Raw genomic sequence first — 17,470 nt, 5'->3', positions numbered from 1 at the left:
GCTGCAACATTGCTATATAATTCAATGTACTCACACGCAGAGCCCCAAAGAGAACTGATGACATCTGGTAACTATAAAAGCAAAGCTCAAGTGATTTTTCAGTGTTATCAGAGACCTGATGTGGGTACAGCTTCATTCAGGATTTTGTTAACTGTGTGTGTTACTTTTAAAACCGGTCTACTTTCATATGAGCCTTACATAAATGCTACGGTAGTACAAGAAATCAGGAGGTAATTAGCTATCGGTCGGTGGTCTGGTTGAGTTGTTTCTGTTGTGTTTGTTTTTCTTTTAATTACAATTGTGTGGGAGGATTTTTCTAAGAGGGGTGAGGAACACAGTGTCTAGCAGCACATGCTTATGCAGTTTTGCTCCATTGATTTTCAGTATTTGGATCTTATCGGATAAGATTGTAGGAAAGTTTGTCACAGCTGCTGGAGACGTGTGAGTGACATTGCTCTTCAGTGACAGAGTAGCCAGGAGTTTTATGATTCCTCATCTAACAGGTGCTTTGGTAATAGTTTCTTAGCATCGAGAGAAACAGTAAAATAACAAGATTCATTGGAATAACACAACTGGGTTTTGTGCTGAGAAGTTCCTTCTCATGCGCAGCCAGGTGGGGTGTGTTGCTCTTTGGGGATGTGGCAACTCAGTACTGGACAAAGACAAACTAGCTGGACTCACAAACCAGCTGCTGGCTTTTTTAGCAGTCAGCTTCAGTGCTTCTGGACAACAGCATAACTATCTCATTCTTCTCCATTCTTAAGTAGATTTGCTGGTCTATCCATCATGCATTTTCATCCTTTTCTTTCCATCCATCCATCCATTCCATCCATCCATCCATTCCTTTTCAAGAAGGTGTTTTTATTGTTGTTGTTGATGATGAATTTAAATACATACAAATTAAGTGGGATCTGACTCTCTAATTCTGGTTAGTTGCATGACATATTTATACATACATAGAGATTTCAGTGTTCAGTGATGAAGCCCTAGATCTCTCTCGGGCACAGGCTGTGTATGCTCAGTGCCTGATTTCTTCCTCATTGTGGCGCCCAGTAATGTGCTTAGGTGTCCTACAAAACTAATAAAAAGGGAAAAGCACTGCCCTGCAGATCTTAACAGTCTATTTTGGATGCAGCAGGAGGTCCAGCAGCTCATAAACTAGACCAGGACATAAAGAGCAATACAGGATAAGAATTGGACCAGTGATTAGATAGATGATACTACAGTTTTTCAGGTGGTTTTTGCTGGGCTTTGTTTTTATGCCTTCTAATGCTACGTAATTCTGCTCATAGGTGGACCTGCCACTTCCTAAAAAGTATCCAAAGCATCCCAAGCATCCCCCAAAATGGGGGGAGTGCCATGAAGGGAAGGTAGGATCGGGAAAGGAGAGAATAGAGGCTGTCACCAGGAAGAGGAGAAAAACAAGGCAAAATAAAACGTGTAGGGAGGGAGAATCACAGAGAAATACATACCTTGGTTTCAAATGTGGGAGGCATTCTGTTTCTCGGCTTGTTTTTGCTATCTATCTACGTTCATAATTGAGCTAGCTGCAAAAAGGATCTTGAAAACAATTTGAGTGAGAGAGAGAAAGCATTATTGTGGAGCGAGCCCAAAATCCCATCCTCCAGCCCACACACAATTGGACATTGCAGTGATATGGGGGAAATCCCTTAACGGACAAAACTATAAATGAAACTACTGTTGACAAGGGGAAGAGGCACCGCTATATTTAACGGAAGCATTTTCATTTGAGAGCTGCTTTCTTTTTCTTCTGTTTTTTTTTTTTCTTCTTTCTTGTCTAGTCGGTGGAGACTGCAAGGGCTCTTCCTGTTTGAGACGGTGCATGGGTGGTTTCCCCAAGGCTTTTAATGTTAGATTAATGCTCTGGAGACAGTGTGGTGATAAATGGGTTCCTACAGTTATATCTACATCCTGTTCCCCCTTCCCCCTCCCACATCTGTCCCTACGTACAGTCTCTCTGCAGCGCTCACATTCATACCCAGCAACAGTTTTCAGCAGCTTCAGCTAGCATTTAAAGCACAGCTCCTTCCTTAAAATGTGTCCAGCAAAATTCTTTGATTTTCAGTGCCATCACCTTCATTACCCCTTATTTCTAGGACAATGACAAAAATGCGACAGGTCAGAGCAAGACTTCTGGTTAAAGGACAGGCTGCCACACTGGCTTGTCATCTGCTGTTTGGCAGATCCCATTTAATTACTTTTGCTATTACTGTTCACTTTCAGAAAATAGGTTTATGGGAGCAGCCTTTCTGTTGTTTCACGTTTTAATGGCAATGCTCTGCACGTCATACTGTACTCAGCAATAAATGAGCAGAGGATTTTAAATCTCCTCCCTGGTATGAGGGAATGGCTCCCCTGTGTCAGCTGCATCTATGGCTTGATTTTATACAACTTGTGCCCTGATAGGGATTTAAGTATTTGTCTTTGGAAAACACCCACTCTAAAATACAGCAAGGGAAATGAAGATTTGAGGCATTTTTTTTCTAGCTGGACTTGCCCTTGTGGCAATTCCGATTTCTTTATGTGTTTGGTTTTGTTTTCAGTTAGTACGGTTCTCTAGTTACTATTTTTCTCTGTGCGCATTTCCATTTCTATACGGCTTCCCCTATACGTGCAGGGCTGGGGACGGGCGATGGCAGGGTGGTGAGGATGGCTCTGGTTAACCTCCCTGGCTCGGTGCAGCCAGCCCCCGTCCTTCTGCTTACGCGGCAGCGTCTCTCAGATCTCGGAGCAGGATTATTTTTAGACCGTGAAGGTGTATCTGGCTGGTGCATTTAGATTTCATGTCATGGCTTCCTTTTCCTGCTCTCAGGTTTCTCCCACTCGGCCTTCACCTTCGGTATCGAGAGCCACATCAGCCAGTCCAACATCAACGGAACACTAGTGCCACCTGCCGCACTCATCTCCATCCTCCAGAAGGGGCTCCAGTATGTGGAGGCTGAGATCAGCATCAATGAAGTAAGTACCCCTGCCACCACCCCTGCCACTGCTGACCGCCACGCCGGGGCTTGCATCCCAACATCCCGAACAGAGATGCAGGCCATCAAGTTTCTCTTGATCTGGTTTATTTTTGGTTCCTCATACTTTGCCTCACCCCCAGCACAGAGCTGAAAAGCTCTGAGGTAAAAACGTATTTCAGTTTTTAGTTGTGGCATTGAGGCCTTCTTTGTGCTTAAACGGATTTTATGGTGTTTCCACTACCCCTGTCAACAAATCTGGGGTGCACAGCTTCTTGCAGCAGACAAGGAAATGTGTCTGTGTTTATGGTCTTGTGTTTTCAAGGTCACAGCAGAATTTGGCAGGAAGAGTCTGCAGTGTAGGTTAAAACTTCACTCCGTGACACCTGCTAGCAGGCAGCACTGCTTGCAAGCCTTGAGAAGCCTGATCAAAAATCCACGGAGGTCACTGGAGAGATTCTCTTTGATTTCAGTGACTTTGGCTTAGATGATCTGAGGCCAGGCATCATCCTCTCCTGTACAGGGCGAAACGGTTGCGTGTAAATTCTGACCCTGGCAGGGGCACAGGTTGTCTGTGGGGATTGTATGAGCAGCCACAAAAGTGTCTCTGTTCTCCTTGAACTGCCAGGGAAAACAAAGAGGGGATGTGGGAAAAGATAGCATTTTTGCCCTGCCAGCCTTAAAGGCATGATGCTTCAAGAGGGAGTGAAGCATGACAGATAAGCGAGTACTGCATCACGAAATATTTACCATAGATATTTGTAATTGACGGAGATCTGTAATAAATATTAACGCATAAAAAGCTACTGCTTTTTCCTCTGTAGCTGAATGTAGCATGTGAACAGCATGGGTGAGAACAAAGGAATATAAAATAGATAAAAGGTTGTGTTGTTTGCAATGTGTAGTTTGGAAACTCATTTGGTTTTATCACTAACGTTCTGTGTGGTTTTCTTTTTATGACTTGATACTGTGTTTAAGAGTTGTATATGTGTTATTTTTTAATTGGGGCAATGGCATTTGACATTTATGCCAAGCTGCACTTTGATGCAGTTGTAATAACAAACCAGTGTTAGGAATCTGTCCCAATTTGCTGCTACTTAACATTTTGCTCTGTGCCTGAAATTGGATCTACACAGTTAGAAACTTCCAGCCATGAATAGCACCTATCAGTTCAGGTTGTATGACAGCTGTAGGGGTCTGCTTCTGTGCATCCAGCTTCAGAATTGGTCTCAGTTGAGAGAATAATTCAAAAATATGTATGTTGTCACCATTAAGATTTATGTTGCTCTCATCATCGTTTGATTCTGTTCAAATACATACATTACAGCAAAGCAAAGACCATCCTTTGTGATAATGGCTATGTACATGCTTCTGTGTGTGTGCTTATTACTTAAGAGCAGCAAGTAATCGGTGAGTCTATAAACTAATGTGTATAAAATTAAAGTATTATTTGTGATCTGTGAAAGGACAGTCATGGAAATAGTCCAGTGAGCAGTTTTAAAGTTAAAAATGTAAGATGCCAAAACCTATTGGCAAACATTTTTTTCATTGTGTAGCAAGAACATGAGCCAGCATTCAAATAAATGTCAGTAGAGTCATTTACATAAAAAATGTTTAGGAGAAAGAGCACTTATATTTTTCTTCTCTAATGACTCTTTCCTCCTTTTTGTTCACTGTAAGGAAACAAATATGTATTATCTTAATATTGTAATTGTAAGGGGTAATTCATTGAATAGTCCAACAGAAGCATACTAGTCAGACAAACGACTATTTTTCTTTATTAGTTATTGTTGTCTATTGAAAATTATATTGTTTCCCAGCTACTTCATCTATCCGTATCCTAGTCTTATCTGGTATTCCTCAAACATAAATCTTTCACTGCTAGGTCTTGATTATTTCAAGGAATTAAAGGGAGTTTGCAGAAGATCAGTAAAATGGCATTCCATGGAGGCTACTAAAACCTTTTTCCTGTATTTAAGATAACAGGAAAGTGAAAGTGAAGGAAAGCTAATTAGATATAGCAGTTGTTGACCTGAGTCTGTATTAAGTCTTAAAAAACAGCCCTTAAAGCTTAACTCAATTGGTTGTTAAACCTGAAGCCTAATTTACAGAAATCAAAATGAAAGCCGTAACTATTTGGGATAAAACTGGCAGAATAAAGGAAAAATAATGATAAAGCAGTCCTGTACAATCAGCTACAACTGGTGGTGCTGGGCTGATGAATGCCATGTAAGAAACCACTGAATTTATGCATACATCTTGTTTTGGCTGAGGTTCATTATTCGTCAGCTGCTTCCATTCCTGTGCCTCTGCAAGTGCAAGAAGACAAACAGTTCAACCAAAGTCTATTTGCCTTTGTCGTGGCTTTAGCCATGACTCTTTTTTTTCCAAATAAAAAACAAAGAGAAGCTTTCTGTCATCAGTCAGACTTTTTTTTTTCCACAGCATGATTTTTTTTGCATCTGTAAAGAGTTCATATGCTGGAATTTTCTATGAAATTCCAATAAATGACTTATCCACTGAACACAACTTAAGTACCACCATGACGGGTCTGAGAGAGAGACAGTACGTACTAATGTGGCACTGTTGGTTAAGTCAAAGTGCACTATCTATCATCACACAACCTAGTTTTGTTTCTTTATATCATTACCTCTTTGCCGACCTCAATGATGAAGATCCTAAACTTGCAGTTTCACTTCTGCTCATTTTCCCTGCAGGATGGTACAGTATTTGACGGCAGGCCAATAGAGTCACTGTCTCTGATAGACGCGGTGATGCCTGATGTTGTACAGACCCGGCAGCAAGCATTCAGAGAGAAACTAGCACAGCAACAAGCCAGTGCAGCGGCGGCAGCGGCAGCAACGGCAGCAACAGCGGGAGCAACGACGACTGCTGTTTCCCAGCAGAACACACCAAAGAACGGAGAAGCCACTGTGAATGGAGAGGAGAATGGGGCACATGCAATAAGTAAGCCGACCCTTGCAGCTGCCACTACAGGGCAATTTGGGTTTCAGTAATATTCTTGTACTTAGTTGGTGCCTGCAATGCAGTAGAACTCAGGGGAATCATTCCAGGAGGGCGAGGTATTTCTACAAAGGCTGCTGAGTAAAAATCATGTTTCACATCACAGTACTGTGTTTTACTGGTGTCCTCTTAGAATCAAAAAACTTCAGGTATCTTCAGAATTGTGAGTTGAAGACAGTATCAAGAAGTGAAGCTGTATGCTCTTCATTAATGTAAGAGACACAGACTTCATTAATATTATTAGCTTTATAGGTGCTTTTAGATAGTTGATAAAAGCTGGGACAAGCTGTAGCCATGTTGGTCATTTTGGCCAGGCTAAGAGGGAGGTAGGTTGAGAGGCTGGGACCTACAAGGCCTGTCTGTGTAAATGAAACATGGCCAGAGCATAGCCTTGAGTACTAACTATCCTATGATCCTCCATAGCCTTGACATGGTCCTTGACACAGTTTGGCCTATACCAGCAGTCCGTTCTTGTACAGCATGGCCAAGCATAGGATCATCCATAGCCTTATTGGCGTGGTCCTTGGCCCAGTTTGGACTATACCAGCTATCCATTCTTGAACAGCATTGCCAAGCACAGGATAGAGGGTCACATGTGCCAAGGACCATTCCCAGCAGACAGCTTGGATGCAGCCAACCTGTCTTGAAGGCACAGAGGAAGGAGTTCTTCGCCTTTATTTAATAGCACATGCTTAGTCATACAGTCCACTGCAGATATCTAAGTGAAGGTCCTACCTTCCTGAGGTTTCCTTAGACTGTGGGAACAGTTGGTTCTCAAGAGCTCTGAATGCACTTTTGTTTATTGGTGACAGCGGGAGATTGCACTCATATTGTAGACATCTGAAGTCAGACATAGAACAAGGAGGGGACATACCTGCTAGTGTAACTGGATCTTGATGACTGTGCTAACATTGTCGGGCAGATATAATTAATGGTTCTGGTTTCTGTGTGCAAGCCGTATTAGGGCACTGTCTAACTTCTGAAATGAGACCTTAATGCCTGATTGCCTTCTGAGGAAATTCTAGAGGAACGTGTGTGGCAGGTTTTGTAGGAAGCCCCAGAAGCTCTTTGGCTTAGACAAGTTGCAGGTCAGGACTGTCGTCATGTAGCAGATTTTATTTGTTCTGCGGTATAGATACCTTTATCAGTCTCCATCTTCTTTTTGATCTGAATGGATTCCTCTGTGGGTCAGTGAGAAAAATGCTTTCAAACCAGGTTTTTCTTCAGAGAACTCCAATTAGACAGGATAGTTTCCCCCAATAAAACTGCAATGATTTAAATTACATTTTTCATATGAGAAAGGCAATTGTAAAAAAGTTCTGGAAAATTTAAAAATATTAATCTGTCTTTAGACTACAGATCGCATATGTTTTTTCTTCCAACTGACTCTTTCTTTTGAAATTTAACTTATTTCATACATGAAGGGGTGCAAACAGAAGTGAAAGCACTTTTAAATGTATCAAATTCTGACATTTTGTTTGTTGACACTTTCCTTCAGCTGATTTGTGAAAATTTTGGGGAAGTGTCTTCCTGTGTCAGAACCAAAAATACCAAATTCCTATGGTAGAAAACAGATTATTGGTTCATCACTAATACAGAACTGCTCAGACTTGGTTCCTTCTGATCTGAAGAAACACACAAACTATTGTATTAATAAAAGGAAAGCCTTGCAGATCAGTTCACATGTATGACCACAGTCTAAGCCTTGGTTTCTCAGATCTGCCATTTTATTATTGAAAAATAGTAATTCTCACAGCAATTGCAGTTGCAGACCTTTCTTGGAGTGTTGAGGAGGAAAAGTCCTGTATGACTTAATATCATACAGTAGCTCTGTCTGGAGCAGGACGCAAGAACATGACACTGTGTTGTCCGGTAAAATTTCACAGAGGTAGGGTACGTGTCAACTAGTCAGATACTCTACCAGATAGCAAAATTTCAAAGCATTAGTGTGGCTAAGCAGCCTATCAGACAGACCAGTTAACTGAGCAGTGGCAATGAGAAAACAGAAAGTCCTTGAGGAGAAGCTGGTTAGCTGGCATGTGTTGTTGGCAGCTGCGGTTGTGCCATTTGGTCATCCTGGGTGAAGGGGTGAGGTCTGCAATTTAAGGAGAAAGAGGCTTTGGGGAGAAGCTGCTGAGAAATCCAGGAACAGCCAACTCTCCGATCTATGGGACTCCCTCGCCTTGTGACTTTCTGTCTGAGGCATTCGGAGGATATCAGCAAGGTGGTGTAGCACAACTGCAGATGAGGATTATACATGGGCGATGCACACAGACCTGCAAAACTGGCATTCTCACCCTTGAACAGACCTGCTTAAATAAACTTCAAGACATCTGCCTCCGTAATTGTCTGAAACCACTAGAAATAAAGAATCACAGAACCACAGAATCTTCAGAGTTGGAAGGGACCTCTGGAGATCATCTAGTCCAACTCCCCTACTAAAACAGGATTGCCTAGAGCACATCACTCAGGATGGCATCCAGGCGGGTATTGAAAGTCTCCAGAGAAGGGGACTCCATAACCTCCCTGGGCAGCCTGTTCCAGTGCTCTGTCACCCTCACCGTAAAGAAGTTTTTCCATGTATTTGAACGGAACTTCCTATGTTCCAACTTGTGCTCATTGCCCCTCGTCCTGTCACTGGGAACCATTGAAAAGAGTCAGGCTCCATCCTCCTTCAGCCCACCCTTTAGATACTTGTATGCCATAATAAGGTCTCCCCTCAGCCTTCTCTTCTCCAGGCTAAAGAGTCCCAGCTCTCTCAGCCTTTCCTCGTAAGGGAGATGCTCCAATCCCTCAATCATCTTTGTTGCCCTTCGCTGGACTCGCTCCAGCAGTTCCCTGTCCCTCTTGAACTGGGGAGCCCAGAACTGGATGCAGTATTCCAGCTGTGGCCTCACCAGTGCAGAGTAGAGGGGGAGAATGACCTCCTTTGACCTACTGGCCACACTCTTCCCTGTGCAGCCCAGGATTCCATTGGCCTTTTTGGCAACAAGGACACATTGTTGGCTCATGGATAATTTACTGTCTACCAGGACCCCCAGATCCTTCTCTAAGGACTAACAGATCTGGCTGATTAACACTCTTACAATTGTATTTCCCTATCTTGTGGTAAAGTTAGAAAAATATAGTTAAGTTAGTGAAATAACCAAAGGGTCATACGCTTTCCTTTCATTGCTTATGCAGGGCAAACTGTATATCCAGCCTTACCTTTTCCCTTATCCCTGTGTTCGGAGTCTGTTTAGTTTAGGATAGACTAAGATGAAAGATCTGGCAAGACCTTAGATTACGACAAAAGGTTTAAGGTAGGATGGGACAAAAGTTTAGGATAGGACATAAAATGGCTTAGGTAAGGACAAAAGGTTTAGGATGGATAGGACAAAAGATGAGAATAGGACGTAGGATGGGTAAGGTTGGGTGACCTTCTGGGTAGAGAAAATTGATGATAAATAAGATGTAAGAAACTTCCCAAACTTTTATTTTCACTTTTGTTGGATTGCACAGAACTGACGTATATAGGGATGGTTGTGACTAGTGTGCTAGTCCTTAGTCGTAACCTGGAAGTCACCCGTGTATCAGCCTGTCATGAAAAGGCGTGGTGGGGGGAGTGAGTAAAAGAGATATCTTTGGGAAGTTATCTAGTTTGCATTTATTCTGACATGGAGTTCTCCATGAGACAATAAGTCTTCCCAAAAAGCATTAATATATTTAATATAATATGATATATTTTTGTATAAGTTATCGTTAATATAATATGATAGCGTGATTTGATTTAAGAAAGGGAGAGACACAAAAACATCTAGCAATAACAGCAGTTTGAGGGCAGATTCAAATACTAAATAAATAAAATTGCTGCCTTCTATTACTGCTTCCTGAGTAATGTTTTCAGCTTTAAAAATTAGTAAAAAAAATAAAAATTGGCATGTCGAAATGGAGCCAAACTTTGGATTGTTTTCCAACTCAAATATTTTTAGTGTCGTTTGTTTCATTATATTTGCAAGGATTGGCTTGGTTTTAAGAAAAATAAAGCTCTGGAAAAAAGGCTGAGCCCAGTTCCTTTATTATAATTACAGTTGTAAAGAACAACTTCAGTGAAAGGTCTGTCAAAGATTTAAGTAAAAAACCACATTTCCTGAGAAAAGACAGGGTTAGGTAAGATTAAAAATATCTTTTTTTAATTTGGAGGAAATAAAGTTAATATTACTCACTGGTGTGTTAGAATTATATAATTTTAAAAACTTAATACTTTGGGGGGGGAATATGACTTTTAATCTCCAGTTATTTTGCTTTTTTAATACATTTGAGGAAAAAAAAATAGAAGAATATGGCATGGGCTTAAACAAAGATCCTCTGGCCTTTAGAAAGTGGTTTGTGTTAACATTTGAGCAGTGTCCTCCTCTATGTGACCTGCAGACTTAGTTTTTCACCTGTGAGGGTCTGTTGCAAACTGTCCTCTCTTTCAGAGACCCCTCAGAGGTGTTCTTTGTGCAAATGAGATCTTAACTGAGAGCTTTCTGCTCTGAAGATACTTTGAAAAAAAAGAAGCCTGTTCTTCATGGTTACTGCATCTTACTTATCTACTTATCCTCGTTCCCCGTGCACACATTGTGGCTGCATCCATAGGAAAGCCAAACTTTCAGATGGGACCGGGGCTCACAAGAGCTTGTGCTGTGTGAGGAGCTCAGCACTCTTAATGAGGTGCTGCCTTGTGCTCAGGGGTTTCTGCAGTTTTTTGTTGTTAATCATAATCATATCCGGTTTATATTGCTAGCAACTATCTGAATCTGAGAAGAGCCTGAAGCAGTTTCACAGAAGCATGATCTGTCCTGTTTGTTCAATGAGGCATTTCAAGTTTTGTGCTTAACAGTAACACTCTAAGTACGAATCTTCCTGACTACTGATGAAAACCAGAAGAAACACGTAGAATATGAATATTTGTGAACAATTTCTGAAAGACTCCTCATCTTTCCCTCCCTTTTCTCCTGAACCATCAAAGCTGTAGTGTCAAAATCTTTACTGGAAGACAACAGAAAATAATCCTGCAGGTATTTCATTGCTCCCAGATGACTGCTTGCCAGTCAGTCTTCCATGTACTAATGCAGGTATCAGCCTGTCGAGGTTTCTTTTTCACAGCATGACTATTTTGTTTTTTTTTCACAGCAGTTAATAACATTCAAAGTGTGTATCTAGGTTCCTCCATCTGGCCATATACAAACGAAAAATATTTCTAAGTATGAGACGGCCTTGTTCTGATAGCACCTCATGACTCTGGGACCTTGGAGCAATGTTGCTTCCAAGCTGTCATTTGGTTTTATTTGAGAGTGAAAAGCAGCTCTGCCGTCAGAGCCAGGCAGGTAACAGTAGGATCTTATGTGGTAAGGGTAGCATCTCATTTAAATTTTTCAAATTAAAACACTTGCAAGATCTTACTTCTTGATTTACCCCCAGCTTCCAACTCACACTGTGTACAGGACACAGATGAATGCATAGCCGTTACCATGCTGGTGTTTTTCTCATAAAAATGTGCTTCAAACCTGGTGATTCTGTGTTGTGATGAGAAATAAAGGATTGCGAGTTCTAGACTCATATCTTCTGGTGGGTTTTAATAGCACCTTGTTCTTCATTGCCCCGATTGCTCAGAATATCATACCAAAGTTGCCAGCTGCTAGTGTCAGGCTAAATCTTGAGTACTAGTCTATCTTGACAGTATTAATTGTAGTGGTTATACACATAGGGAATTATCAAGGAAAATGCTTAACAAAGGGACTCAGCATAGGTGTAGGTTTTACACATAGTCATTTGTAATATGTTTAGTTTTATGCAACAAGTCCATAGGTAATATTTGTAGTTAAAATACAGATATTTTGAATTAGAAATGTGAGCTGTGAAATTACTGTTAGTTGTTTTCTAATTTTGATACTCAGTGCTATGCAACTCATTGAATTACATGTGAATTCCATTCCATCTGTGGCATAGATATGGCACAGACATAGTTAATAGGGTTCCTAACCAAATATGCAATGAGAAGTGCTGCTTGTTTGACTCAGCATAAATTAGGCAGAGCAGAACGGGATATTTGAAAGCCCTGGGTAAGGGTGGAAATCTGGAGATCTTCCTTCCAATGGCAGTTGTGCAACGTCATAGTCTGTTTTGCCAGTCGACAGGCAATAGCTCAGCAGAGCTTGAGTATCAGGACAGATGGCTGATTTTAAATGCCATAAACATGTGGCAATAAAGGAGCATAATTATTCCACTTGCAAACCTATGGATCTCCATATGTGATCAAAGAATGACTAACTAAAAGACTTAACCCAGAATGAGAACTTGGATTTTGATCAATCAGAGCAGATCAGCTGGCCAAGGCATTGATTGGATGACACGAGGCTGCCTTTCCCCCAGCCTGCCAGCTCTGCACTCTTGGATGTGCTTTCTGCGAAATGGGCCACACTTCTGCGTGTAACATCTGCTGTCTGGTGTTTCAGCGTGTTACCTGTCCTTGATTGGTGCCTTGCTCGCAGAGGATAATAGTCTTGTGCTGCTGCCAGGAAGTGTAGTTTGAGCTGAATGAGGAAGATTTGTAATGAAGCAATGAAAATCTGGAGTGAAAACATTGTTCATGATGCAAATTGGCATGAATTGCTGCCACTAAAAGAAATTCATCATTTTAAATTCACTTTTTTTCCTTAAGGAAATAAAAGAGCTTTACAAAAACAAAGTTACTTAGACTGCAGTCTGAAGAACCCCAGAATTACAGCGTGTGGGTTAAGTATATCTATGCCTCAGTTGGTACCTTTGGGTATATTATGATATCCTTGAGAAGGTGACCTCTCACTGTTTCACTGCCATGCTCAGAGAATGAGGCCCTTACTCGGTATATTCTTCATCTGTGAGTAGCACGCATATTACTTACAGGACACTGTGTAAGAAAATGTGTGGGCTGTATGTAACTTTTTTTAAAAGAACAGCATAAAACTTTCCTCAAATGTGGCAACCTGCTCTTTTAATAAATCTCTTAAGTCATTTTTAATGAAGCTGGCTTCAAAAAAACCTGTACTGAAATAAATGCTAACTATTTTTTGAAGAAAAGCTACGTGCCATTTATACAAAATATTTTGGAAAGCTCTACATTTTGAGGAAATATAATAATTTTGAATCCTCATGGGGAAGAAAATAGAGTAATATGGTCAGTGACACAACACAGAATATTATTTATAGCGTATGCATTGCTGTAAGCTTTAGGCCATGGGTATCCAACTCTTTTTAAAGCAGACCTAACAGCATCTTGCAAACTATTTATTCTGATATATCTCCTTACAGATAATCATTCAAAGCCAATGGAAATTGACGGGGATGTTGAAATTCCTCCTAACAAAGCAACAGTCCTTCGGGGCCATGAATCAGAGGTGTTCATCTGTGCCTGGAACCCTGTCAGTGACCTGCTAGCATCTGGGTAAGACCGTGACTGAAACCAGCCGCTGCAATTAGAGTATATTTAGAGATGCAAGAACTTGAGAGCGTATAATAGAGATGAGTGACTGTTCTCTCAGCTGTTTTTTCAGCCTGCAACTGTTTTCTTCAGCAGTACTGTATCTATGTAGGAGTTAAGTAATTATAAGGTGACGCAGAATATGAAGCACTTGCACGTTTAAGATGTGCACTCTGTGGCCCTGAATACATATAATTTTTTTAAAGGTTTTTAAAATAACTATGTATAATTCTCAGAGTATTTGAAGTTCATGTAACCTACTCCTACTGCTCGTAGTTAATGGTTCACATTGGTATCTCAGAAAGTGTTTAGCACCCAAGTTTTCTTTTTAAAAGTGTGGTGACTCTAAACCAGAGTTCTCTTTGGCTATGTGTGCATTAGCATGGTGCACAAACAGGAGTAGATCTCTAGAGCAAAAACTGTTGTGCGAGGACATTATGGCACCATGTTTGTATGGGATGGGGGGGCTTCTGGCTGGACTACGTTTTGTCCAATGAGCTGAACATAAAGGAGTGTTTTGAGGGCGTGTTTTGGTTTAGTATCATTGGAAAGGAGTCTAGTTTGTGTTCTGCAGGACTGCTCAGCAATGACAACCAAAGCACGGTAAGTGGGACAATCGGGAGATTGACTTACAAAAAGCGCTTTTCAGCCAAACAAAAATGCTAATGTAAACATACCCTATACAGACACTGTTGGAATCAATGTTTGTTCATGCTTAAAGTTAAACCTTAAAATGAAGGCTAAATTTTAAGAAGTCTGGCTGGGAACATGGAGGAAAGCTGATATTAGTTAGAAGAGGGAAGTGGGTCTTCATCGGTTAAAGTTACTTAGCAATATCAGAACTGTTGTGGTTTAACCCCAGACAGCAGCTAGGACCATGCAGCCACTTGCTCACTCTCCCTAGTTGAAATGAGGAAGAGAATCAGAAGAGTAAAAGTGAGAAAAAACTCATGGGTTGTGATAAAGACAGTTTAATAGGTGGAGCTAAAGCCGCACATGCAAGCGAAGCAAACCAAGGAACTCATTCACTGCCTCCCATCGGCAGGCAGGTGTTCAGTCATCCCCAGGAAAGCAGGGCTCCATCACACGTAACCGTTACCGGCGAAGACAAATGCCATCACTCCAGACATCCCCCCGCCTTCCTCCTTCTTCCCCCAGCTTTATATACTGAGCATGACATCACATGGTATGGAATAGCCCTTTGATCAGTTGGGGTCAGTTGTCTGGACTGTGTCCCCTCCCTACTTCTTGTGCACCTTCTCACTGGCAGGGTGGTACGAGGAGCAGAAAAGGCCTTGACTGCTTAGCAACAACTGAAAACATCAGCGCGCTATCAATGCTATCTCTCATCCCAAATCCAAAACACAGCATTACACCAGCTGTAAGGTGTAAGGAAGTCAACTCCATCCCAGCTGAAACCATGACAAGAACATATTTCTTACAAGGAAGAGGAGAGCCCTTATTTTATTTCCAATTTTTTGCAAGGTCATCAGAATAGTCGTCTTATCTTTGTTGACTTAATACGTGAAAACAAGGAATTAGAGTGCAAATAGGAAAAATCAATATGAGGTTGGATAAACAGGACAAGATCTCTAAGAGTGTGAAGATAGCAGCTTCCGAAGAATGATTTCAAACAACAAATTTGATTTTTAGAAAACCAATTCCTTTTGAATATGCTTTATTTCTGGAATGTCCAGGCCCAATAGTACTTTTAGCATCTGTAGCAGTAAGTGTCTTCATTTATTAATTTTAAATGGATATAGCATTAGAATTTGCAAAAACTATATATAGGATTTTTGGATTAAAAACTTCGGTATTCAGCTCTTTTTTTCCATAGGCTCAGTGTGTCTTCTGGTTTGCAATAGGGTCCCTGGGTGATGCCATGATATAGACAAGAGCAGTAATAGCAGCCACACTCCTGTGTCATGCATTTTCTGTATTTTCTGCTAACTGTATTCCTCTACCCACTCAGTTTTTTAGCGTCTCGGGCAATACTGCTTGGCAATATTACTTATCCCACCCAAATGGCAAAGCTCCATCCAAATGGTTGTTATTAAGAAGAGAAGACCTGATCATTATGATCAGTTTCCAATTAAAATAGGCAAGCATAAAACAGTTATTTCTCGAAGACATTCCTCTTCCCAGAATACAGTTGAGTGAGCCATAAAAAGAGATTTATTTAATGTATAAATAAGTCAATATTAGTATTGACAAGTGTGGAAGGCCTGTAGCACGTGATGTTCTTTAATTGTCCTGGCCCAAATCTAAGAGGATGTTTTCAAGGAAAAAAAAACAAATCAAGGGAGGGCAAAGAATCTGTGATGCTCACGAAATGTTACTGTCTACATAATGATTTGTAAATCAACATCAAGTGGTCCTGAACGAACATGCTCCTGTACTTCTCTAACGTCTCAATATATGCCTAAATGCTTTGACTATGCATCGATGTTAAATCATGACCTAATAGTGAAGAAAACCTCAAAAACTAAAAAGAATTTAGTTAACCGTGTTAAATTGTTTTTGTGGTTGTTTCTTATTGAAGGTGAAAATCTAGAAAAGGTTTCATAAAAGCTGGCAGAGTGTTCCCATAGCAGGGGCAAACTTAATTAGAATTTCATGGGCTGTCCTGAGATCACAGCTCACAAATACTTTATTTAGGATCATTCAAATGAAGGGACTGTATTTGTAGATACAATAGATCTCCTTTAGCCCTGTCATCCTAAACAGTGTACTTGTTAATAGTAAACTTATCCATTGTGGTATTTATTTGAATTCTATGGGGAACAGTCTGGAGGTGATCAGATAGCACACCCACATTATCTAAAGGAAAATCGATGGGGAGAAAGGGTACCATACAGAATTATTCTTTAGGGACACCTGGTGGCGCCTGAGATGAAGTGAAGATGCTGCTTTATTCTGGAGAATATCTGCACAGCTGAAATTAGGCATGTACTCAAGTGCTGTGTCCCTCGGCAGGTACCTACACCTCTCAACTCATTACGTAGGGAGTTAAGACTCCTACGTATGGGTGCTCAGACCTCATCTGTTGGCTTTAGTATTGGTAACTACTTCCCGGTATCTGACTCACCACTCTGCCAGTGCTTGCCGTACTGTACTGCTTCCCTGGGATCTGTGGTTCACAGTCCTAGCGTGCATAGTTTAAGCTGTGGACCATTTAATAAACCAGAGTATGTGCTCCAGTGACGGAGGAACCAGTGGGTGTTTAACTTTGCTGCAGGGTGCTAAGCGCTGGTAGATGGATCCCTGGGACAGGTGTATCTTACACAGCTTCGAGTACACCCAGAGGATGATAATCAGAGCCATTACTGAGATGTCTGAGATAGAGGAGTACCATCTCTCTAGCCCTTCAATTAAGCTTTACTCTTCGGTGTAATAGGTCTTTCTTAATAAGCTTTGCTACTGATTCTGGAAGCACATAAATACATGCATGGTTAGAAAGTACAATCAGGTGCTGTGTCTCATGCAGAATAATGGCAATGCAATGAAAATGCAAATAATGTAGAACCATGCAGCTTGATCAGATTTTAGCCTGCTCGCAAGAAACAAAGTATGTGATGCAGTTAGCCTTCACGTAATACAGCAGCAAGCACCTGATGAAGCTTACATGATTGAAATGGCATGGAATGCATAGAAGAAAATAAAACTAGAGGAAGAGAGTTGAGTGTCTGATTATGCCCCTGCACAAAGAAGTATTTGAGATGTCTGGTATAGTAACAGTGCAACCTTTCATCTACAGGTAAACTATGTATTACAGCAGCAATTAAGCAAGGGGAAGAAGTTCCCCAAGATACACAGTAATCTGCAGTTCTGTTTGCCTTTTACAAAGTAATACTTCAAAAAAGAAAACTGTAGTTAGTTTGATGTAAGAACACTGAATTGTTAGATTCTATAATAGCCATATTGTGCTGCCCGGTCCGTAGTTTTCTTCTGTTTTCCCATCTGCCTCATTGTACCCATCTGTTGT

At 41.0% G+C, this 17,470-nt stretch overlaps 1 protein-coding gene across 7 annotated transcripts in view; it reads left to right on the top strand.

The window, feature by feature from the left end:
- Nucleotides 1–17,470, top strand: part of TBL1X (transducin beta like 1 X-linked) — a 202,474-nt gene that overhangs the window by 161,163 nt on the left and 23,841 nt on the right. For all 7 annotated transcript variants that reach the window (XM_074606827.1, XM_074606818.1, XM_074606867.1 and 4 more), the window contains 3 exons: nt 2,834–2,979; nt 5,696–5,945; nt 13,317–13,449. In XM_074606827.1, the coding sequence (XP_074462928.1) occupies nt 2,834–2,979; nt 5,696–5,945; nt 13,317–13,449 (529 nt within the window). The remainder of the gene's footprint in view (nt 1–2,833; nt 2,980–5,695; nt 5,946–13,316; nt 13,450–17,470) is intronic.

Source organism: Larus michahellis, chromosome 1, assembly GCF_964199755.1.
Source record: "Larus michahellis chromosome 1, bLarMic1.1, whole genome shotgun sequence".
In the NCBI taxonomy this organism is placed as follows: Eukaryota; Metazoa; Chordata; class Aves; order Charadriiformes; family Laridae; genus Larus; species Larus michahellis.
The sequence above is the reverse complement of the archived record's forward strand: the minus strand, read 5'-3'. Positions and strand labels throughout refer to the sequence as shown.